Here is a 20471-nt window from a genome sequence, read left to right as displayed (position 1 = left end):
TTCAATACTGAAATAACCCAACATACACTAACAAGCACGGAGCTGCGAAGCGGACGTTCACTTCAAGCAGCGGCAAGAAGAGAACTGAGGGAAGGGGGCCGTTGGTCGCTGTTAGGGCATGTGACTGTTTGGGCGGGAAACAGTCGCTTAGGCGCACGACCAACAGCCCCTTCGGAGCTCAAAAAAGCGATAAAGAATCTTCCAGCGGCTGGCCTGCGCCTGCGCAGTCCCATGTGTGGAGGCACAGAAGAACGAAGATGAAAACTGCCGCTGCCGCTGCTGCCAAGGGAGCTGCTTCCATCAAGGGCTGGGCTTTCCATCTGCCCGGCCCCGCCCCTTGTTGCTCCAGCCTACAAAGGTTGTTGTAGCCTGCACTCCTGCTGCTGCCGCTGCTGCCAAGGGAGCTGCTTCCATCAAGGGCTGGGCTTTCCATCTGCCTGGCCCCGCCCCTTGTTGCTCCAGCCTACAAAGGTTGTTGTAGCCTGCACTGCTGCTGCTGCTGCTGCTGCTGCCAAGGGAGCTGCTTCCATCAAGGGCTGGGCTTTCCATCTGCCCGGCCCCGCCCCTTGTTGCTCCAGCCTACAAAGGTTGTTGTAGCCTGCACTGCTGCTGCTGCTGCTGCCAAGGGAGCTGCTTCCATCAAGGGCTGGGCTTTCCATCTGCCTGGCCCCGCCCCTTGTTGCTCCAGCCTACAAAGGTTGTTGTAGCCTGCACTGCTGCTGCTGCTGCTGCCAAGGGAGCTGCTTCCATCAAGGGCTGGGCTTTCCATCTGCCCGGCCCCGCCCCTTGTTGCTCCAGCCTACAAAGGTTGTTGTAGCCTGCACTGCTGCTGCTGCTGCTGCTGCCAAGGGAGCTGCTTCCATCAAGGGCTGGGCTTTCCATCTGCCTGGCCCCGCCCCTTGTTGCTCCAGCCTACAAAGGTTGTTGTAGCCTGCACTGCTGCTGCCGCCACTGCTGCCAAGGGAGCTGCTTCCATCAAGGGCTGGGCTTTCCATCTGCCTGGCCCCGCCCCTTGTTGCTCCAGCCTACAAAGGTTGTTGTAGCCTGCACTGTTGCTGCTGCTGCCATTGCTGCCAAGGGAGCTGCTTCCATCAAGGGCTGGGCTTTCCATCTGCCTGGCCCCGCCCCTTGTTGCTCCAGCCTACAAAGGTTGTTGTAGCCTGCACTGCTGCTGCTGCTGCTGCCAAGGGAGCTGCTTCCATCAAGGGCTGGGCTTTCCATCTGCCCGGCCCCGCCCCTTGTTGCTCCAGCCTACAAAGGTTGTTGTAGCCTGCACTGCTGCTGCTGCTGCCAAGGGAGCTGCTTCCATCAAGGGCTGGGCTTTCCATCTGCCCGGCCCCGCCCCTTGTTGCTCCAGCCTACAAAGGTTGTTGTAGCCTGCACTGCTGCTGCTGCTGCTGCTGCCAAGGGAGCTGCTTCCATCAAGGGCTGGGCTTTCCATCTGCCTGGCCCCGCCCCTTGTTGCTCCAGCCTACAAAGGTTGTTGTAGCCTGCACTGCTGCTGCTGCTGCCGCTGCCAAGGGAGCTGCTTCCATCAAGGGCTGGGCTTTCCATCTGCCTGGCCCCGCCCCTTGTTGCTCCAGCCTACAAAGGTTGTTGTAGCCTGCACTGCTGCTGCTGCCGCTGCTGCCAAGGGAGCTGCTTCCATCAAGGGCTGGGCTTTCCATCTGCCTGGCCCCGCCCCTTGTTGCTCCAGCCTACAAAGGTTGTTGTAGCCTGCACTGCTGCTGCTGCCGCTGCTGCCAAGGGAGCTGCTTCCATCAAGGGCTGGGCTTTCCATCTGCCCGGCCCCGCCCCTTGTTGCTCCAGCCTATAAGACTGCTGCTAGGGGACTGCTCGCCTTGTTACTGTTTATTGTTTTTATACTATGTGTGTTAGTTACTGTAGTCTATGTTGTTAATTTGGTAGGGTATTGGGGTTTTGTGTATGTTTGATAGCTTAGTCTGTGATAGTTGGTGGGCTGTTGATTTTGTGAGGGTGGTGGGTTAGCACTATGTTCATTGGTGAGGAGGCCGGCTTGGGGTCGGGGATCCCAGTGATCCGGGGACGCGGGAGGTATGGTGGTGGGAGCAGATTATGGAAGGGAAGGGCATTGAGACATGGTAGGGCTCGGTGCCCTTCCAATCTGCGTCCCATCCCAAGATATACCTGTTGTGGGGCTAGGATATTAAACCACTCTCCGACACTGGCGCTGTGCAATGCCAGGTCCATAAATAATAAGACCAAAACGCTGCAAGATTATCTTGCAGCATTGAATGTGGACCTGGCTTGCGTGACCGAGACATGGGTGAGGGAGGGCGAGACGGTCGCTTTGAAAGAACTAGCCCCCCCAGGTTATACGGTCCTCCACCAGTCTCGGACAAGTGGTCGGGGGGGAGGCGTGGCTTTGCTCATTCGGGAGTCTTTCTCCTTCAGACCACTCCCCACCCCAAAAATTACTGGCATTGATTGTGTGGGCCTAGTGTTGGACGCCGAGGAGAGGTTGGCAATATGCGTGGTGTACCGACCGCCTACTGCACCTGCATCTTCCCTGTCTGGTCTCTTGGAGGCGGTGGCCAGCTGGGCCTTGGAATTCCCGAAACTTTTGGTTCTCGGGGATTTCAACGTCCATGCTGACGACGATGCCTCCATGCAGGCCATTGACCTGGTGTCCTCCATGGCGGCCCTAGGACTCTCCCAGTTTGTTTCGGCTCCCACGCATCAAGCAGGTCACACGCTGGATTTGATTTTTGGGGCAGGGATGATGGTGGTCCTGGATGCCTATGATGCAGTGCCATGGTCAGATCACTTTGTTCTGAAGGCTCGTCTGAGCATGCCGCTCCTTTCCCGGGTGGGCGGTGAGCGGATTTACGCTCGCCCGCGGAGGCTTATGGATCCAATTGGTTTCCAGGCGGCTCTGCGGGATCCGATGCCCCCCGGCAGTACGTTAGATGAGCTGGTGGATGATTGGCATGGCCGTCTTTCCGAAGCCATCGACGCTATTGCCCCCTGCCGTCCTCTCCGAGCCCGCAAACGGGTAGCTCCTTGGTTTACCGAGGAGCTTCGCCAGATGAAGCGGTCTCTGAGACGACTAGAGCGAGTGTGGAGGCGGGGGCGCGACGAAGAGGCAAGAACATCTTATAGGACGTTTATGAAAGCCTATGAGGTGGCAGTGAAAGCAGCAAAGAGGGATTTCTTTGCTACTTCCATTGCGTCTGCTAGCTCACGCCCAGCTCAATTGTTTCGAACAGTTCGGTCCTTGGTCTCCCTCTCTCAGGGAGACCACCAAATTCTTAATTCGACTATCGGCTGCGAGGCTTTTGCGAGCTATTTTGCGGGTAAAATCTTGTCCCTTCGCCGTGGCCTGCCACCCACTGTTGATACAGTAAGGGAACTGGAGACCCCTTGGCCGTCTTCTGGGTCCATATTAGACCATTTCAGCCTGCTCTCTCAGGACGATGTTGACAGGATCCTGCAGGGGATGAGGCCAACCACCTGTCCTCTGGACCCCTGCCCATCCTGGCTGGTGAAGGCCAGCTCGGAGGGGCTACGGGACCATCTGGAGGCCATTGTTAACATCTCCCTGAGCTCTGGGGTTTTTCCAGGAGTGTTAAAGGAGGCGGTAGTGCGGCCCCTCCTGAAAAAACCATCTTTGGACCCCACCGACCCGTCCAGTTACCGCCCAGTGTCGAACCTCCCGTTCCTGGGCAAGGTGATTGAGCGGGCGGTGGCGGTACAACTGCAGGAATTCCTGAATGATGCTCTAGTCCTGGACCCATTCCAGTCTGGCTTCCGTCCTGGCCATGGGACGGAGACAGCCTTGGTTGCCCTCACAGACGACCTTCGCAGGCATCTGGATCGAGGCGGGTCAGCGCTGCTTGTGTTACTTGATCTCACAGCAGCGTTTGACACGGTTGACTATGATTTGTTGGCCAGCCGCCTTGCCGACGTGGGGATTAGGGGGACAGTCTTACAGTGGCTGGTCTCCTTTCTCCAGGGTCGGGGACAGAGGGTGGCGCTCGGGGGAGATCTATCGGCCCGTCACCCTTTGGTGTGCGGGGTTCCCCAAGGGGCGATACTCTCCCCAATGTTATTTAACATCTATATGCGCCCCCTCGCCCAGTTGGTGCGGAGGTTTGGGCTGGGTTGTCATCAATACGCGGATGACACCCAACTTTTTCTGTTGATGGACGGCCGGCCAGACACGGCCCCAGACAATCTGGCCAGAGCTTTGGAGGCTGTGACGGCATGGTTGAAACAGAGCAGGCTGAAATTGAACCCAGTGAAGACGGAGGTCCTGCAGCTGGGACGGGGGCTGCCAGATGTTGGGATCCAGCTCCCTGCCCTGGATGGGACACCACTGGCAACTTTGCCAGTGGTAAAGAGTCTGGGTGTGTTCCTGGATGCCTCCCTATCGATGGAGGCCCAGGTCACGGCGGTTGCCAAGTCTGCATTTTTCCATCTTCGTCAGATCAGGCAACTTGCCCCCTACCTGACGCCCCAGGACCTGGCTACAGTGATCCATGCAACGGTCACCTCCAGGCTAGATTACTGTAACTCACTCTACGCTGGGCTACCCCTGGGCCTGATCCGGAAACTACAACTGGTCCAGAATGCGGCGGCACGGGTCCTGACTGGTATACCTTACCAGTCACACATCACACCTGTCCTGCGCCAGCTGCACTGGCTTCCAGTTGAATTCCGAATCAGGTTCAAAGTGTTGGTTCTTACCTTTAAAGCCCTGAGTGGGTTGGGACCGGCATATCTTCGGGACCGCCTCTCCCTGTACGTTCCCCGGAGATCGCTCCGATCAGCGAATAAATATTTACTTGTGGTCCCCGGCCCTAAGGAAGCCCGCCTTGCTTCAACCAGGGCCAGGGCTTTTTCAGTCCTGGCCCCAGCCTGGTGGAACGCTCTGTCAATGGAAACCCGGGCCCAGCGGGACATATTATCGTTCCGCCGGGCCTGTAAGACAGAGCTGTTCCGCCAGGCGTTTGGTGATTGAAGGGGGCGGGCCATGTCGGCCTCCCACCTTTGGGGTGGGGAAGGTTCTCCCCACCACTGCACCTTGTTAATTTGTTTTATTATTTGTATATTGATTTTAGTTTTTGTTTTTATCAATTTTAACTGTTCACCGCCCAGAGCCCCTGGGATGGGCGGTATATAAATTGAATAAATAAATAAATAAAATAAATAAATAAATAAATAAACAGGGTTAACATACCTGTAACTTATGTTCATCGAGTTCTTCTGTGCTGACACACATGGGACTGCGCAGGCGCAGGCCAGCCATGTGTGGAGGCACAGAAGAACGAAGATGAACACATACTTCTCACCAAATACACATAACAAAAATAGCTTAACAAAACTAAGAAGAACACACTATCACTAATTACTACTTGAGGGGTCGCTGCCTGTACCTCTTCCATTTTATAGCCTTTTGACCCAATATCCGTTTTTTTTCTCTTTTCTTGCATACAAGTTTGTCAGATTTCCTCCTTCCACTTCACTCTTATACTCAGCAACCACAATGAGATTAACAGCTCGAGAGGGTAACCAAAGCCCAGCAGTATATAGCCTTCAGATCATTAATCATGGGGTTTCAGAAAGTACGTTCAATACAAAGCATCTGGTCACCATAGAATTCAACCCTAATAAAAAAAATGACACATCCAGTAAGAGTTTCTCAGACCACAATGAACTCATTTAGACAAGTGGAATCTCCTGCTTCAACATTCTCTCAGTTTACATAACTGAGATTGACTCCAGGATGCCTCCTGCCTGTCCCTTTCTCCCTGACTTAGAAATGTTCCCAGGACCTGGGACCACGTTCTTTTTTCTGTATCCTTGTGTGAATTTGGGCATGAACTAGTAAGTGAGCCATGCTAACATATGTCCCCTGATCACACACTCTTCATATATAGCAGTATATTCGCAAGATATGTTTCCTGCAACTTTTTCAGTTTTAAATGAGGATTTTACCTGGCTAAACCACCATAATCCAATCCTTCTTCTCCTCTGAATATCACATACAGTCGTCTCCTTAAGTCATAGGGTTTTAAGGCCATGATCTGTATATAAAGTTGAACATAAAACAGAAAGTGATGCTGAATAGAGGATAAATAGGTAACAAATTGTTCAATTTTAAAACACCTTTGTTTATTTTACATACAGCTGTGCTGAATTTTCACAAACAAACAAAATCCTAGGGTAAAAGAGGCGACTTCTCACTCACTCACTCACTCACTCACTCACTCACTCACTCACTCACTCACTCACTCACTCACTCACTCACTCACTCACACACACACACACACACACACACACACACACACACAAGTACACACCTTGCATACCCCAAAACCATTTTACATGGCTCTTGTCAGTCACTTTGTTCCTTCTCTAGTGCCACTGTCTTTTCTCTCAACATGTGGTTCCAATCAATTATGGATGTAACGAGTGAAATGCCATCACTATGTTAAAAAGTTGATCATACCTGGCTACGCAACACTGTCACCAAGGACAACCAAAACAATACAGAACCTACCAAGGAGGGAATAAATAGTCCCAGATCTCCAGGACACTCTGAGATAAATATTGTTTTATTGTATGCAACAAGATAAAAGCAACAAGGAGGTTTTCTGTGCCCCCCTCCTCCTGTGCAGGGTGAAAGAAGCCACTTTTGTAACTGTGTGTAGAGGCACACAGCATCACCTGCATGTCTCAAAAATGTGCAAATACATTCCTCTTCTCCTACTCTCACACAATGAGAAAACCACTTTCACCTCTATTTGTGTGCCCTTAAAAGATGTAAAATGGGGAGGCACCTTTTCTTTTTTTTACATAAACTGTTTCATAAAATAGGCTCTACCTTCCATCTGAGAATAATTTTACACACTATAGACTAAGGGCCAAACTAGACATTACTTTTTACATGAGTCCACAATGGGGAACTGGCATTTATACTGCTCCTGCAGGTCCCAGTAGCAACTCGAGGGTAAAAAGCACGGGCAGGCCCAATTCTGACTTGGACCATGGCGCAGGAGGAAGAGGAGCTTCTGCTCCCCTTCCTATTTTGGGCAGCCAAAATGATATGGGCACCACATTATTCAATCTGTCAGGAAGCTACAGTATGGCTGCAAGTCTCCATGGAGAAACTGTGTAAAAAGTACAGTCCAATCTGACTGTGAAATGTAGTAAATAAAGATCTTTTACATTGAATTCTAGCTAATACAGTATCAGAAGTTAAAAAATTCCAAACAGTTTTACTGAAGCATCACTTCAGAAACAGGTAGCAACTTTTACATAACCATGTAAGCTTTAAAACTAGGGATGCACAATTCGGGTTTGTTATTCAGTAAAAATTACTGAATTTTATTTTGGCAAAATTCGGGAAGTGGAGCAGCGCTTTTCCTTGTTCCTTTGCTAAGGAACAGCAAATAAACACCGCTTCTCAGGGTTTTTTTACCAGATGAAAGGGGAGAGAAGGGGTGGAGTGAGTCAGAGGCAGAAGGGGGAAGGGAGGGGGGTTTAAAATGGCCAGTCCTTATAGCAGTTCTCCTTCTCTGGCCAACATGATTCTCAAGAAGGAGAGTGCCTTTTTTAAACTGATGCAAGAAGCAGACTGGACTATAGGACAGTTCAGTATATAGGGAACTGGTTAGAGGACTGCACCCAAAGAGTGGTGGTCAATGGCGTTTCATCAGAGTGGAGGGAGGTGTCCAGTGGAGTGCCACAGGGCTTGGTTTTGGGCCCAGTACTTTTCAATATTTTTATCAATGGTCTGGATGAAGGAGTAAATGGGCTACTCATTAAATTTGCTGATGATACTAAATTGAGAGGAGTGGCAAACATCCAAGAAGATAGAGTTCAAATTCAACAAGACCTGAATACTCTGGAGAAGTGGGCAGTTGTGAACAGGATGCAATTCAACATAGGTAAGTGCACAGTATTACATCTGGGCCACAAAAATGTGAAGCACAAATACTGGATGGGGGATTCACTTCTGGGTAGTAGTGTATCCAAAAGAGATCTTGGGGTAAGAGTGGACTGTAAACTAAATATGGCAAAAAAGGCAAAATCAGTCTTGGGTTGTATCAAAAAGGCCATTGCATGGAAATCGCAGGAGGTCATAGTCCCTCTCTATACTGCCTTGGTCAGGCCACACCTAGAGTACTATGTGCAGTTCTGGAGGCCTCACTTCAAAAAGGATGTGGACAAAATTGAGAGGGTGCAGAAGAGAGCGATGAGAATGATCAGGGGGCTGGAGACAGCCCTACGAGGAAAGGCTGAGGGCCTTGGGAATGTTTAGTTTGGAGAAGAGGAGATTGAGGGGGGACATGATTGCTCTCTTTAAATATTTGAAAGGCTGTCATTTGAAGGAGGGCAGGGAGCTGTTCCAGTTGGCAGCAGAGAGTAGGACCCAAAACAATGGGCTTAAATTACATGCACAAAGGTACCGGCTGGATATTAGGAAGAACTTTTTCAAGGTCAGAGTAGTTCAAAGGTGGAATCAGCTGCCTAGGGAGGTGGTGAGCTCCCCTTCACTGGTAGTTTTCAAGAAGAGGCTGGATGAGTATTTGTCAGGGATGCTTTCGACTCATCCTGCATTGGGCAGGGAGTTGGACTAGAAGGTCTGTATGGCCCCTTCAAACTCTGTGATTCTGTGAAATTAAGAGGCTTGCCTCAGTCAGCCTCCATTTCGCTCTGGCCTGGAAACTGAGAGACACTCACTGCTTCCTGCTGTTGGCTATTGGCTTCCTGGCCTGCTTTGGACTGTGAATGGATCCTGCTGCCCAGTGAGTGGATGGATTCCCAGCTGCTGCCTGGTTTGAGTGTTGTAGACTCATTGGGCTTTTTCTCTCTTTGGGGGGAGGGGAATGTCCTGGTGTATGGGATAGGGATGGGGGGGGGGAAGGTAAAAGCGTTTTTAATTTTGCGTTTTAAAAACTGCTTTTTAGCTCTGTGGTAAGGGGGGGCTTTCGCTGGGCTTTTGTGTAGGTGGGACTTTAATTTCTGACTTTTGAAGTTGGTTAAATTTACTGTTCATTTTGCTGTTTGTTCTTCTGGGAGGGAGTTGTTTTTTTCCTGTTGTGGATAATTTGTTTGGAGTTGTATAGTTCACGTTAATTTTATTAAATTCATGTTTCTTCTGGTGGGGCTGTTTTCCCCTGTGGTTGGGCTTTCTTTACAGAAGTTTGGTTGGTGTTTTTTTGCTGGGTTCTGTTTTTTATTGGCAAAGAAGTTTGGTTTGGTCAGGTGTTCAATTGTTGTTGGCTGTTCTTCTGGGAGATGTGTTTGTTGGGGTGCTTGGTTCAGTTTGTTAACTTAACCTAGTGCTGTTTGAGTATCCTGAGAGAGTTGTTAAGTGTGAACTTTTAAAAAGTGTTTTTAAGATAGGCTAGTTGTAGGTTTTCCCCACAGAGAACAATGGAGATTAGAGGTGGCTGGGGACATCTTCTTTGGGGGAGCCATAAAATGCCACCCAAATGGTCACTGGAGGACCATTAGGAGTTGGTCCCCTGCAACTTGGTGAAATTTAGTCAAAAAAATGACACATCATTCCAGGCCACCAGAAGTTTCCAAACTGAGTTTCCCAAAGGAAACAATGGCCAAATTTTACCATATTTGCTCTGTATTACTGAACTGAATTGCAACATGAATTCGATATTCCCTGAATTCCAATTTTTTTTCACTTTGGAATTACCAAACAGAATCAACTGCATTTTCTTCTTGAGCACATCCCTATTTAAAAGTATTCAGATGCATAATATTTCACTTTGGTGACCATTCTTGAAAACAGTAAACGCTGTTACCTGTTGGAAGGAATCTTCAAACAGCGTTTGTCTGGATACATTGATCTTCACGTGGCTTGGCAGAGCATTTGACTATAAACAAACGGAAAAATATCAAATATATACTCAAAGAATATATTCAAATGGACAGAATTTATTATAATTACAATACCTGACACAGGTAACGGAAATGAGCTAGCTTCCACCTAAAACTGCGTTCGTATGCAATTTGTGGCCCTTTATTTCTGTAAAACAAAATATCAAAATACATTAAGTAAAAAAATACATTAAAATTTCATATCACTTTCAAAGGCACTCTAACAACCCCAAAACTTTAAAATATCTCATTCAGCTTCAGAAATACAGGAATCACTGCATACTTCAGTCTCATGTTCTTAATCAGATTTAAAATACCACCTACCATATTTTTAACAGTGCAAATCAAGGTATTGGCTATCACATACAAAAGTTCCTTATGAGCTTGGCCCAGCATATCTACAGGACTGCCTCTTTCCCTATGTTCTACCATGGCAGCTTTGCTCATCTGAACAGGGCCTTCTGCAGGTGCCACCTCGCACATGGGCAAAATCAACAGCTGCCTGTACACTTGCATTTTCTATGGTGGCCCCCACCCTATGGGACAGGCTACCAGAAGAGGTCAGGAAAGCTACCACTCCTCTGGCTTTCCACAAATGATGCTCAACTGAATTATTCAAGAGGACTTTTCAGTCAGATAGGAAGGCTGTATTGTAGGGAGGTGGTCCCAAACAGATGCGTAAGTAAAGGGACTATAGACTTTACTTCTATGTACTGTCTGTAGCTGTAAATATAATCCTCCTGGATAGTTTATATGTTGTTTAATACATCAGTCTTAGAATTACTTATGCTCTGTTTAGCGTTTCTTCAACTCTATATTAGATTCCAGTTAGTTTTAAAGCTTTGCAAATTTCCATTTATATACCCAATTACACTGTTTATTGAGATGGCTTTGAAACTGACTGTACTAACACTGTAATCCTCCTTGAGCCTCAGTGAGAAAAGCAGACTATAAATAATGTAAATAAATAAAAAACCTTGAAATTAATAAGACACCACATAAAAGATCATATACCCAGTTTTATCCACGAAAAAAAAAATAAAGCCATTATTCCAACCGTACAGCATCTTTACTTTTTTCTGTCAAAAAATATACTACATAGAATTTGTACTCTACAAGAACAGGACCTGCAAGGACTCAAAAAAGCTGGAAATTAATTTCTTGTCCCCCACAGACTACAATGATCCCCTCTCACTTTAGTCTCTGCTTTCTTTCCCTCCTTCTGGCTCCAGTCCCCCTACCCTGCACTGGCTCCAAATCTGCTTCCGTCTCCTTTATACCACTTCATGATTGGGATGGTGATTCCTATTACAACATCAGGAACCAGTTGCTATGACAACTCAAAATGCTGTCTGAATATTATTATTGTTGTTGCTGTTTATTTATAGTCTGTCTTTCTCACTGAGATCCAAGGCAGATTATATACTGCAAGTGAATACACTATAATCAATAGCTAGGACATTCACAAAGCAAAGTGCAGTATGATCAACAGTTAGGACATTCAATGAAAACAGATACAATATGGTAGCCACAAATTTGTAAACTAGCATAAAGCTGAACACATAGATGAAACCTTTCTGAATTAAAGTATAAGCGATTAACATGACATCTTTAGCAACATCGAACTATCTAGTAGGAGCATATTTACATCAGCAGACAGTACTGAATAGCCTAGACTATAGTCCCTGTTCCTCTCCAAGGTATCTCTTTCAGCTATTTATTATGAGGCAGCTCTATAATCTGAGTAGAAAGCCCTCCTGAATTATTCAGTTTTGCATAGTTTGTGGAAAGCCAAGAGACTGGGAGCTTTCCTGAGCTCCATAGGCAGCCCATTCCACAAGGTGGGGGCTACCACAGAGAAAGTGTTTGTACAGGCAGTTTTTTATTTAGCCCAACTGCAGGGTTGTATGCGCAGAAGGCCCTGTTCAGATAAACAAAGCTGCCATGGCAAAACATAGGGAGGTGATTGCACAGATATAAGGGAGCTAGGTCATGAAGGGCTTCGAATATAATAGTCACGACCTTGAATTGAGCCCGGTAATTGATGGGAAGCCAATGGAGTGACTGCAGAGTGAAAGATATATGCATGCTCAATCTAGTTTCTGAAAGTAAAAGAGCTGCAGTGTTTCACAGCAGCTGGAGTCTCCAAGCTGACTTTGAGGGGAAAGCTATGTAAAGTGAATCACCATAGTCTAGTCTCGATGTTACCGTAGTATGAATCCAGGAGGCCAGATCAGCTATGTAGAAATAGGGTGCCATCTTCCAGGCTAGCCTAAGTTAGGAGAAGGCATTTTTTGCTGCTGCTTCTCTTGCAGCAGTGCTGGATCCAATATAACCCCTAGGCTTTTAGCCAAAGTCAACTGGACCCCCTCAAAGGTCGGAAGCTCAACATCCTTCAAGAAGTCTGCTTTTCCAACCAGCATCGCTTCCATCTTGTCTGGGTTCAATTTCATTTTGTTTGCTTTCAGCCACTGACAAAAGCTATCAAGCAGCGAATCAGTAACTCTACAGCATCACCAGGGGATTTGGATAGCGAGATATAGAGCTGAGTGTCATCTGCATACTGATGGCATTTACTTCCACAACTGAGAATGATTTCTCCTACAAGCTTTAATATCAGAGTATTTTGTGATGTCTGCAATTCCACAGGTATCACTTTTAATCTGGGACTTGCCTCCAGATTAATTTTTTTTCTACAAATCAATTTTTCTCCAAACTGGGGGTTCCCTTTCTTTGAAGAAACCTAAATTGTAGCCATACATGGCCCCTTTTTGAGGTTTTTAAAAAAATCTGTAAAGAGGCTAGCCCTGGTTAACAGGAATAAAGATAGGAAATGTTTTAGAATCCTAGTAAAATTTGACTTACACAGTGGATTTACCAGTACGAGGATCATTGAAGGTAGTTGTCCGCGTGTTATGATCAACAAAATATCTAACACCTTCTCTGGTGTATCTAATTTCCCAGCCTTCAGGAAGTGGGTCCTCATTTTGTAAGCTGCACAAAAAAGGTGAGATACACTTTTGGAAAAAAATCCTAGTAATCTTTTCATCTATTTTAATCTTATTTCATTTAAACACAAAAATGAAAGGCATATATCAACACACCCTTGTGTCCGGGGGTCTTCCCACTGTGTTGTTTTTGTGTTGTGATTCACAAAATATACTCTATCATTTGAATCTACTCTCCTTTCTGAAATACAGAAACAAGACAATGTAAAACAACAGTTAAAACAAATAATTCACAAATTCGTTTCAAATAAACACATTTCTTACCCCAGCCTGGTGGTAAAGGACCAAGAGGATCATTTTCTGCACTCAACATTGAGGCCTAATGAAGAAAAAAGAAAAATTAATACATGTTTTAGAACGTAATTGTTTTATTGTCAATATACAAGCCATGGGGAAACTTCAAAAAGCACTACTACAGTTAGGTTGGATCCATAGGTTCTATTCTACTTTAGTCTTCTGATACAAGAAGCCTTTTTATAATATAGCTTAGCTATTTTATCGTTTGTGCAAATTTTTAATTATCTTTATGGTTTGATATGGCTTTTTTTGTGGAGCAGGTGGTGGTTACTTAGGCACTGGGGTGCCTAAAAGAGGATAAGGGTATGATATATATTTCAAACAAAATAAATGATAAATACATTATTAAAATGAGCAGATGTTATAAAGTAGAACCTGTTACTGAATATGCCCAGATATTAGGAAAATAACTATGTCTTGGTAATTTGCATAATTAGTTAATATACAACAAAAAGCCATGAGAGAAAAAAGATCAATATCTCATTTTGTAAATTTACCGAATAGAGGTATCGCTGGTTAAACTGTTGCATAGCTCCCTGAAGTTGATTGCGCTGAGACTGCCATTGTTCAAAGTTCCTGACTGATTCCATTGTTGGTCGCTGCCATGTTGTTGTTCGTGTGTTATGGTCCACATAGTAAACTCTTCCACGATCATCAACCCTCCTTTCCCACCTACCCAAGCAAAAAGCCAACATTAGTAGCTATCTTCTACCCAGCTATTATACAAAAATAAATTTCTATAGGCAATGGAATTTCCTTTGCCAATATCATTTTGCCAAGTCTGTCCTTGCTACAAAACTAAGTCTACCCCCCTAAATTAACAAGGTATAAAGTGGAATTTGACATGCCCCCCACAAAAAATTAGAAAATTGGTTCTAAGCAACCATTCAAGTGTTTTTTCAAGTATTATGTTACCAGCATTACCTCACGAAACTAATATGTCACATATTGCAGTTGTTGCACTGACATTATTCTTCTCTCAAAATAGTTAGCAACTGAAATACTATTAGCTAGGGTGCTATAAGTACACAGTCTAAACTGATTTAATCAGCGAACAATGCCCATAACTAGGGGTGTGCAGGGCCAGGTTGCTTCAGGAAAAGCCGCTTCGGAATTAAGGTATTTTACTCGCTTTGGTATGTTCCGTAAATATTTGGAGCATACTGAAGTGAGGGGGGGAACACCCCAACCTCCCACCCACCCCTGGGGCAACCCCTCCACCCCCCACCCACCTGGGGCAACCCCTCTACCCCCCACCCCCACCCTGGGGCAACCCCTCCACCCCCCACCCATTTACCTGGCGGGAGGGTCTTTGACAGCTGGGCGGCAGGCCACTGCCACCACCACAGCAGCAGGGGTGGCAGAAGCATGAGGTTGCGATGGCCTGGAGCCAGCTGGTTTGGCTCCTCTGCCGCTGCACCGCCACCTGAGCCTGCAGGGTGGTGGGGAAGGCCAGAGCCGCCACCACCGCCTCCTCCGGCCCTTCCTGCCCCTCAATTGGCCGCAGTGCGGCGGCGCCACAGCGGCCATTTGAGGGGCAGGAAGGGCTTTCTCCACCCCCTCCAGCCCTTCCTGCCCGCCAGCACACCGCGGCCAATTGAGGGGCAGGAAGCGCTGGAGGAGGCGGCAGCGGCTCCAACCTTCCCCACCGCCTCGCAGGCTCAGGCAGCAGTGTGGCAGCAGAGGAGCCAGAGCCACCGCTGCCACTGCCAAGGTGGGTGGGGCTGGGGGGCTGGGGATGACAGTAGGGGTCTGGGGGTGGGATGGTGTTTAAAGGGCTCCGCCGCTCCTTGCAAGCGGCGGCAGGGCCCTTTAAACTCAGCCCCGAAGCTTTCCGAAGCATTCCGAATTCAAATATCCCTAATCTTTACAGATTGGGTCCAATTCGCGTAATTTACCCGAATCGGAAACCCAAAGCACACACCCCTACCCATAACAAGAAGTTTTAAAATGAGAAAAAAACAGCAGTGACTGGATCTAAACACAGGAAGTGCACCACACCTTTGAAAATCAAGAAAGGCATTTTATCTTTTTAAAAAACTGCTCATTTCTGAACTGGCACAAGTAAAAGTGCTGGATACAGATTTCTTATCTCTACACTTTAGAGCAACTTGCTAGAAAGAATCCAGTGAGGGCAAGCAAGTCGATCCCAAAATAAGCTACAGTGCTTTGTCTTGAATTAATTTACATGTGCAGATCTTAGTGTTCAATCTGAACTTCAGCATATAAAATTTCAAAATCAAAGTTCATCTCTGCTATTCAGATCTGATATCACTGCCACCATTTATACATCATAATCCCTTGCACATACAGGAATCTTTTTCAAGAATACTGCATATAAATGGAACCAACAGAGCACTTATTAACTCCTTTGGATTTTTAAAATAAAAACATAAAAGTATGGAAGACATTTTTTATTAATCTCAGCTAACAATTTTTATAAAATTGTATAGTATGCTCCATAACATATTAATATAACTTATGGGAACTTTAAAGTAATTACAAACAGTTGGCATATTTAGTTTAAAGAAATAGGTTTAAAAACCTGTAAGAATTCTCCCTCTTAAATCAATTTCAGCTAGACTAATACAAAAACCCCTTCAAAGCTATTATATAGATGGTACTTTATACCAATAAAACTTGAGTATATCTAATAAAACATCATCTTCACGATGCTGGAAATGTCATAATTTAGAAGCATGCTTCCATATGTCGAGCTGCAAAAAAATTAAATGCTCTGTGGAAACTGATATATTAAGGGAGCCATCGAACACTGCATATGCTCTGAAACCTCAGTCCTTTTAATTTTTCTTTTGAGCTGAATAATTTCCTTCCTGAACAGTGAGAGATATGAAGTCTGGTTGTGGAGTCTAATGGAATTGATATATTAACGTCAACAAAATTTTGAAATTAAATTTAATATATGATACAAATATGGTTTTATTCCATTTATTTATGAGGGAAAAATAAGAAATTAGCATATCAATCATTAATAATTTTAAGTAGGTGGGAAATCCATCATATCTCAAAACTGGAAACCCACACCAAAAATTATGTTTAGTTAGTGGAATACAGCCCTGTTGGAAAAATTAACTCAAATTAGATTAGCAAAAAAACGAAGTGACTGAGAATGCTTTTTACATTTTTTGGAATTTATTTACATCTTTTGCCAACCAACATTCAACAACTCTTCATCCTCCACCTAATACTAGGAACTTATGGAAATACATGATTTAATAAATGATGTACGTATAGATAAATCTTGAAAAACTGCTTCTTCAAGCTATAAAACAAAATTTATAATAACTTTTATCCCTCTCAATTTTTTGTAGATGCCTTTGTGCTTTTTTCTTTGTTATGTTTTATTAATGTATGGTTCTGAAATAAAAATTTTAAGAACCCTATAACATATTCAAATCAATATAGAACTGTTACCCTGGCGGCAAAGGCTGTGGCCGTTCCCAAGTCGTAGTTCTTGTATTGTGATCAACGTAATAGGTTCTACCATGAGGATCCTTCCTCTGTTCCCATCTTAAAAAACAAAACAAAACCGAAAGCACAGTCAATGGCTGAAATGTTCAAAGTTTATTTTCATGCAAAAAACAACTAACAGAAAATGTGGTTTTTATTTTCCTGTGAATCATGAGCTAAAACTTTCCAGACAAAATGGACTAAATATTTTAGATGCCAAAGATGAAGAATTTCATGAAATGGTTCTACAAGATATAAAGTCCAGGCTAATTAAGAAAAATAAAAGAATACTGTAACAACCAATGTCTTATATTAATGATAACTCTAGCATTTCAACACTTCAGCAAGCAACTAGGAGATCATCCTCTGCCCCAATGAGTGTACAGTATTTAACTGCATCACCTGAAGCAAGAGGATATCTTTTAAATGCACTTAATGTCCAGTTTTCATTTATGAATATTTCACATTCTAATACCTTATTTGTTTTTGTATCCCAGAAAACTGTTAACCTCAATTTTTCCTACCTAGACAAGGGGATGATACTTAGATAATTGCTGCACATATGCACAGAATGAAGTGACTGTATAGTAGCCCATGGACATTTGATATATGGGATGGAAGGTCTTCCAGCCCGACCTATCATTTTAATCTAATCCAGTCCTGTTACATTAATATTCCATCTTTCTTCCAACATAAGATTATAAAGATGCTTCCAATCCAAGCACTGACCAGACTCAACCCATTAGCAAAGCTGTTGCATCATGTGTCTTCTAACCAAACCCTAAGACTTTCTGGTGTGGGCAGGTCCAGCTCTTCACTCCAAATCTAGTAATACTATCTCTGTGCCCAGATACCTCCAAGAGGACTCAAGATGCCCAGATAATCTGGGATCAAACTAGATGATACATTTGACTATGCATCAAGTCCTTCTTTCCCCAACTTGCTTTCTTGAAGCCAGACAACAGCTGATGGGAATTTCTTTCCTCAAGCACTACACAGTCTGATTTGGATTGGGAATACAGCATGGGAGGGTTGAAGGATTCTTTTTCTGCCCCAAAATGGCACTGGGAGAGGAGTTATTTGCACTGATGCAGAGCTGCACAGACAAATGATGCTCCTGACAGCTATTTCACAGCAGGAAAATGGAAAGATGTGAAAGCAGAAGCCATACTATCTGAAATGGGGGGACGGAATTTAGAGAAAATCCTCATAGCTGTTGTATTATCTAATCCAGTCTCTAGTTTCTACAGGTACCATCACAATGCTCAAGAGGAATCAGAGGTAACACTAGATATCGTCACGAATACAAAGATACTATTTCCTCAACAACAACAAAAGGAGGTACTGATAGAGGAAGATTAGAATGTTCTCTTTGTTTTCCTGCAAGGGATAAGGCTTCAGAAGTGATGTTGCTGTTTTGACATTTCGATGTATCTTCCTCCACTGAATGATGACAGAATATTGAATTAATTATAAATACTAATTCTATTCAGCAGAATGAAGATAATTAGACAACATAAACATAACAAACTTGTGACCATGACTAAGAGGGGCATATCCCAACCACTGAAGGATATTAAAACTAGTTCTGTCCCTGGTTAAACATGCTAGGATCAGACTGGAGGAGTTGCAGGTTCCTGGATATTCTCCTTCCATTGAGTAATTGAACATTACTTTAAGTCCAATATTCACTTTCTAACATTTAAATAACACCAGCATATGAAACTAGTCATGTCTATAGCAACCATAAATCCCAGCAAGCTTAGCTCTGTACAACTGAGTATAGCAAATCCTCATTTTGGAAAAAGTGCCAACAACTGACGAGAGATGGTAGCAGAGAGAGAAATTCAGAACTTTGGTATAGTAGGGCAAAATTCAATGGGCAGATGGTTCACATCCCTGTTCACTGAGCAGCCTTGTACAACTCAATAAAAGCTAGTTTATAAAGTCAGCAGCCTTGTGCATTACAGTATGATGTCTTCAGGATGGTTTGCAATCAGCCTGGTCACATTAGGATTCTAATAGTATGAATCAGTGCCTCCACACAGCAGCCGCATATGTAGTAGCTGATTTTCAAGTCACCACACATAAAGGCCCCATGTGAAGAGATGGTACTAGTTCACAAAATCAGCTTGTATGCAGATAAATGAGGGCTACTGACTATATTAATTAGTTTGAAAATTGGGTTATTTTTGCCTAGCATTCTCTACCTGCTTTTTAAAAGCTTGAAATACTTTGAAAGGGGGTACATCTAAGGGGGCACATCAAATTTAGGCCATTAACAGCTTTATTAAAACAAGTTCTGCTTTTCTGACACCTTTCAAGATGAAAATCTCTACTCAAAGGAAAACATGAAATTAAAATAGCGAAAATGGTTTTCTTCTTTAAAAAACATGCTAATTCAAGAACATAATGCACTTTACATAATCCAATGTATCAATCTCAGGAGAGTCTGCTATAGAAGAAAGGAAGAAACCCCACTAGGGACAAGTCTCCCCCCCACCCCCGCCGCCAACCCAGTAAGTGGCAACAACTTTCATGCAGAGTTGTTCCCAATGCAGAGGAAAATCTACTGCCTCTACTCATCTACACAGCTGTGCTTCTCATCTGGCCATGCCAGAAGTCATACTGGATCTTATATATCTACTGAAGCTAATAAGCTAAAAGCTGATAAAATCTCTATGTTTACCTATAAAGTCTTCTTCACATACTACACTATTATTAATTAAAATGTATTCCACGTACCCTGGAGGCAAAGGTTCTATGCTGTTGTTAGCAGGCTGTTGCCTTACAGCTTCCCCAGATACATTTGAAGACTCCCTTGGTTTGGCTGCTTCTGCAACTGTGTTGTTTCTCTGACTTGAAGATGCAAGGTCTGTGGGAGCAACAGTTTCAGTTCCAGCAGAAACATTAGGGGCAGTTGTAGATGTGCTGCTTTCAGAGGTATTAGTAGTTTCTGTTGCTGAAGGAGGTTCTGTAGTAATGGTAGTGCAATCTGCAGATGTAGACGATGGTACTTCTGCAGAATCCATAAAAGTTTCAGAGGCTGAACAATTATCAGCTTCCATCATGGCTACCTCGCAGTTGACTGGGGAAAAAGTATTAGATACTGGTTTAACATTCTCTACAATCTGTAACAACTGATTAAAGACCAGGTATACCAATAAAGACTCCAGGACTGTATTCTAATATTCTGCTTAAAAGATACTAAAAGGAGCATTTTAGAAGTCACACGTAGAAAATAAATGAGGTCAACAGCTTTACGATAAAATTGCCCCAAGCAGACTTTTTACTTCCCTCAAAGAAGCTCAATTCATCAACACTGCATGACTCCTTTTCCCCGTTCAGAATTTACAGTTGTGAGTACTCTTATGTCTACCACAGTTTTATTCCATGTTAGTCACAGAAACTCAGCCACTGATGATACAATTGTTTAGTCCATAATATAATTAAAATGCTGAATATTCAGGAGGGCTATATTGTAAGGAAATGGCTCAAAGAGATATAGTTGTAAAGGGACAGTGACTGTAGACTATACTACTGCGTACTATCTACTGCTGTAAGTATGTTCCTATTTGATAGTTTCTGTGATGTTAAAATATGTCATGCTTAATTGCTTATGCTTTGTTTCAGCATTGTTTTAGCTGTATATCAGATTTCTGCTTGTTCTCAAATATCTGCACATTTATATCTGCATACCCTATTTCATTGTTTATTGAATGTCCCAGCTGTTGATCACATTGACTTACCCTGTATAATCTGCCCTCAGTCTCAGAAAAAAGGTGGACTATATATAAATAATAGTATTTAATAAATATATAAATA

The 20471-nt window shown here is 44.3% G+C and overlaps 1 protein-coding gene across 2 annotated transcripts in view; it reads right to left on the bottom strand.

Moving 5' to 3' along the window:
• WWP1 (WW domain containing E3 ubiquitin protein ligase 1) overlaps nt 1-20471 on the bottom strand; it is a 90533-nt gene that overhangs the window by 29001 nt on the left and 41061 nt on the right. For both annotated transcript variants that reach the window (XM_054984500.1, XM_054984501.1), the window contains exons 8-16: nt 19392-19734; nt 16611-16706; nt 13673-13847; nt 13143-13197; nt 12975-13059; nt 12736-12864; nt 9946-10018; nt 9795-9866; nt 5962-6050 (exon numbers count right to left, since the gene is read on the bottom strand). In XM_054984500.1, the coding sequence (XP_054840475.1) occupies nt 5962-6050; nt 9795-9866; nt 9946-10018; nt 12736-12864; nt 12975-13059; nt 13143-13197; nt 13673-13847; nt 16611-16706; nt 19392-19734 (1117 nt within the window). The remainder of the gene's footprint in view (nt 1-5961; nt 6051-9794; nt 9867-9945; nt 10019-12735; nt 12865-12974; nt 13060-13142; nt 13198-13672; nt 13848-16610; nt 16707-19391; nt 19735-20471) is intronic.

Source organism: Eublepharis macularius, chromosome 7 (genome assembly GCF_028583425.1).
Source record: "Eublepharis macularius isolate TG4126 chromosome 7, MPM_Emac_v1.0, whole genome shotgun sequence".
Taxonomy (NCBI): domain Eukaryota; kingdom Metazoa; phylum Chordata; class Lepidosauria; order Squamata; family Eublepharidae; genus Eublepharis; species Eublepharis macularius.
This window is presented reverse-complemented; position numbering and strand designations above follow the sequence as displayed.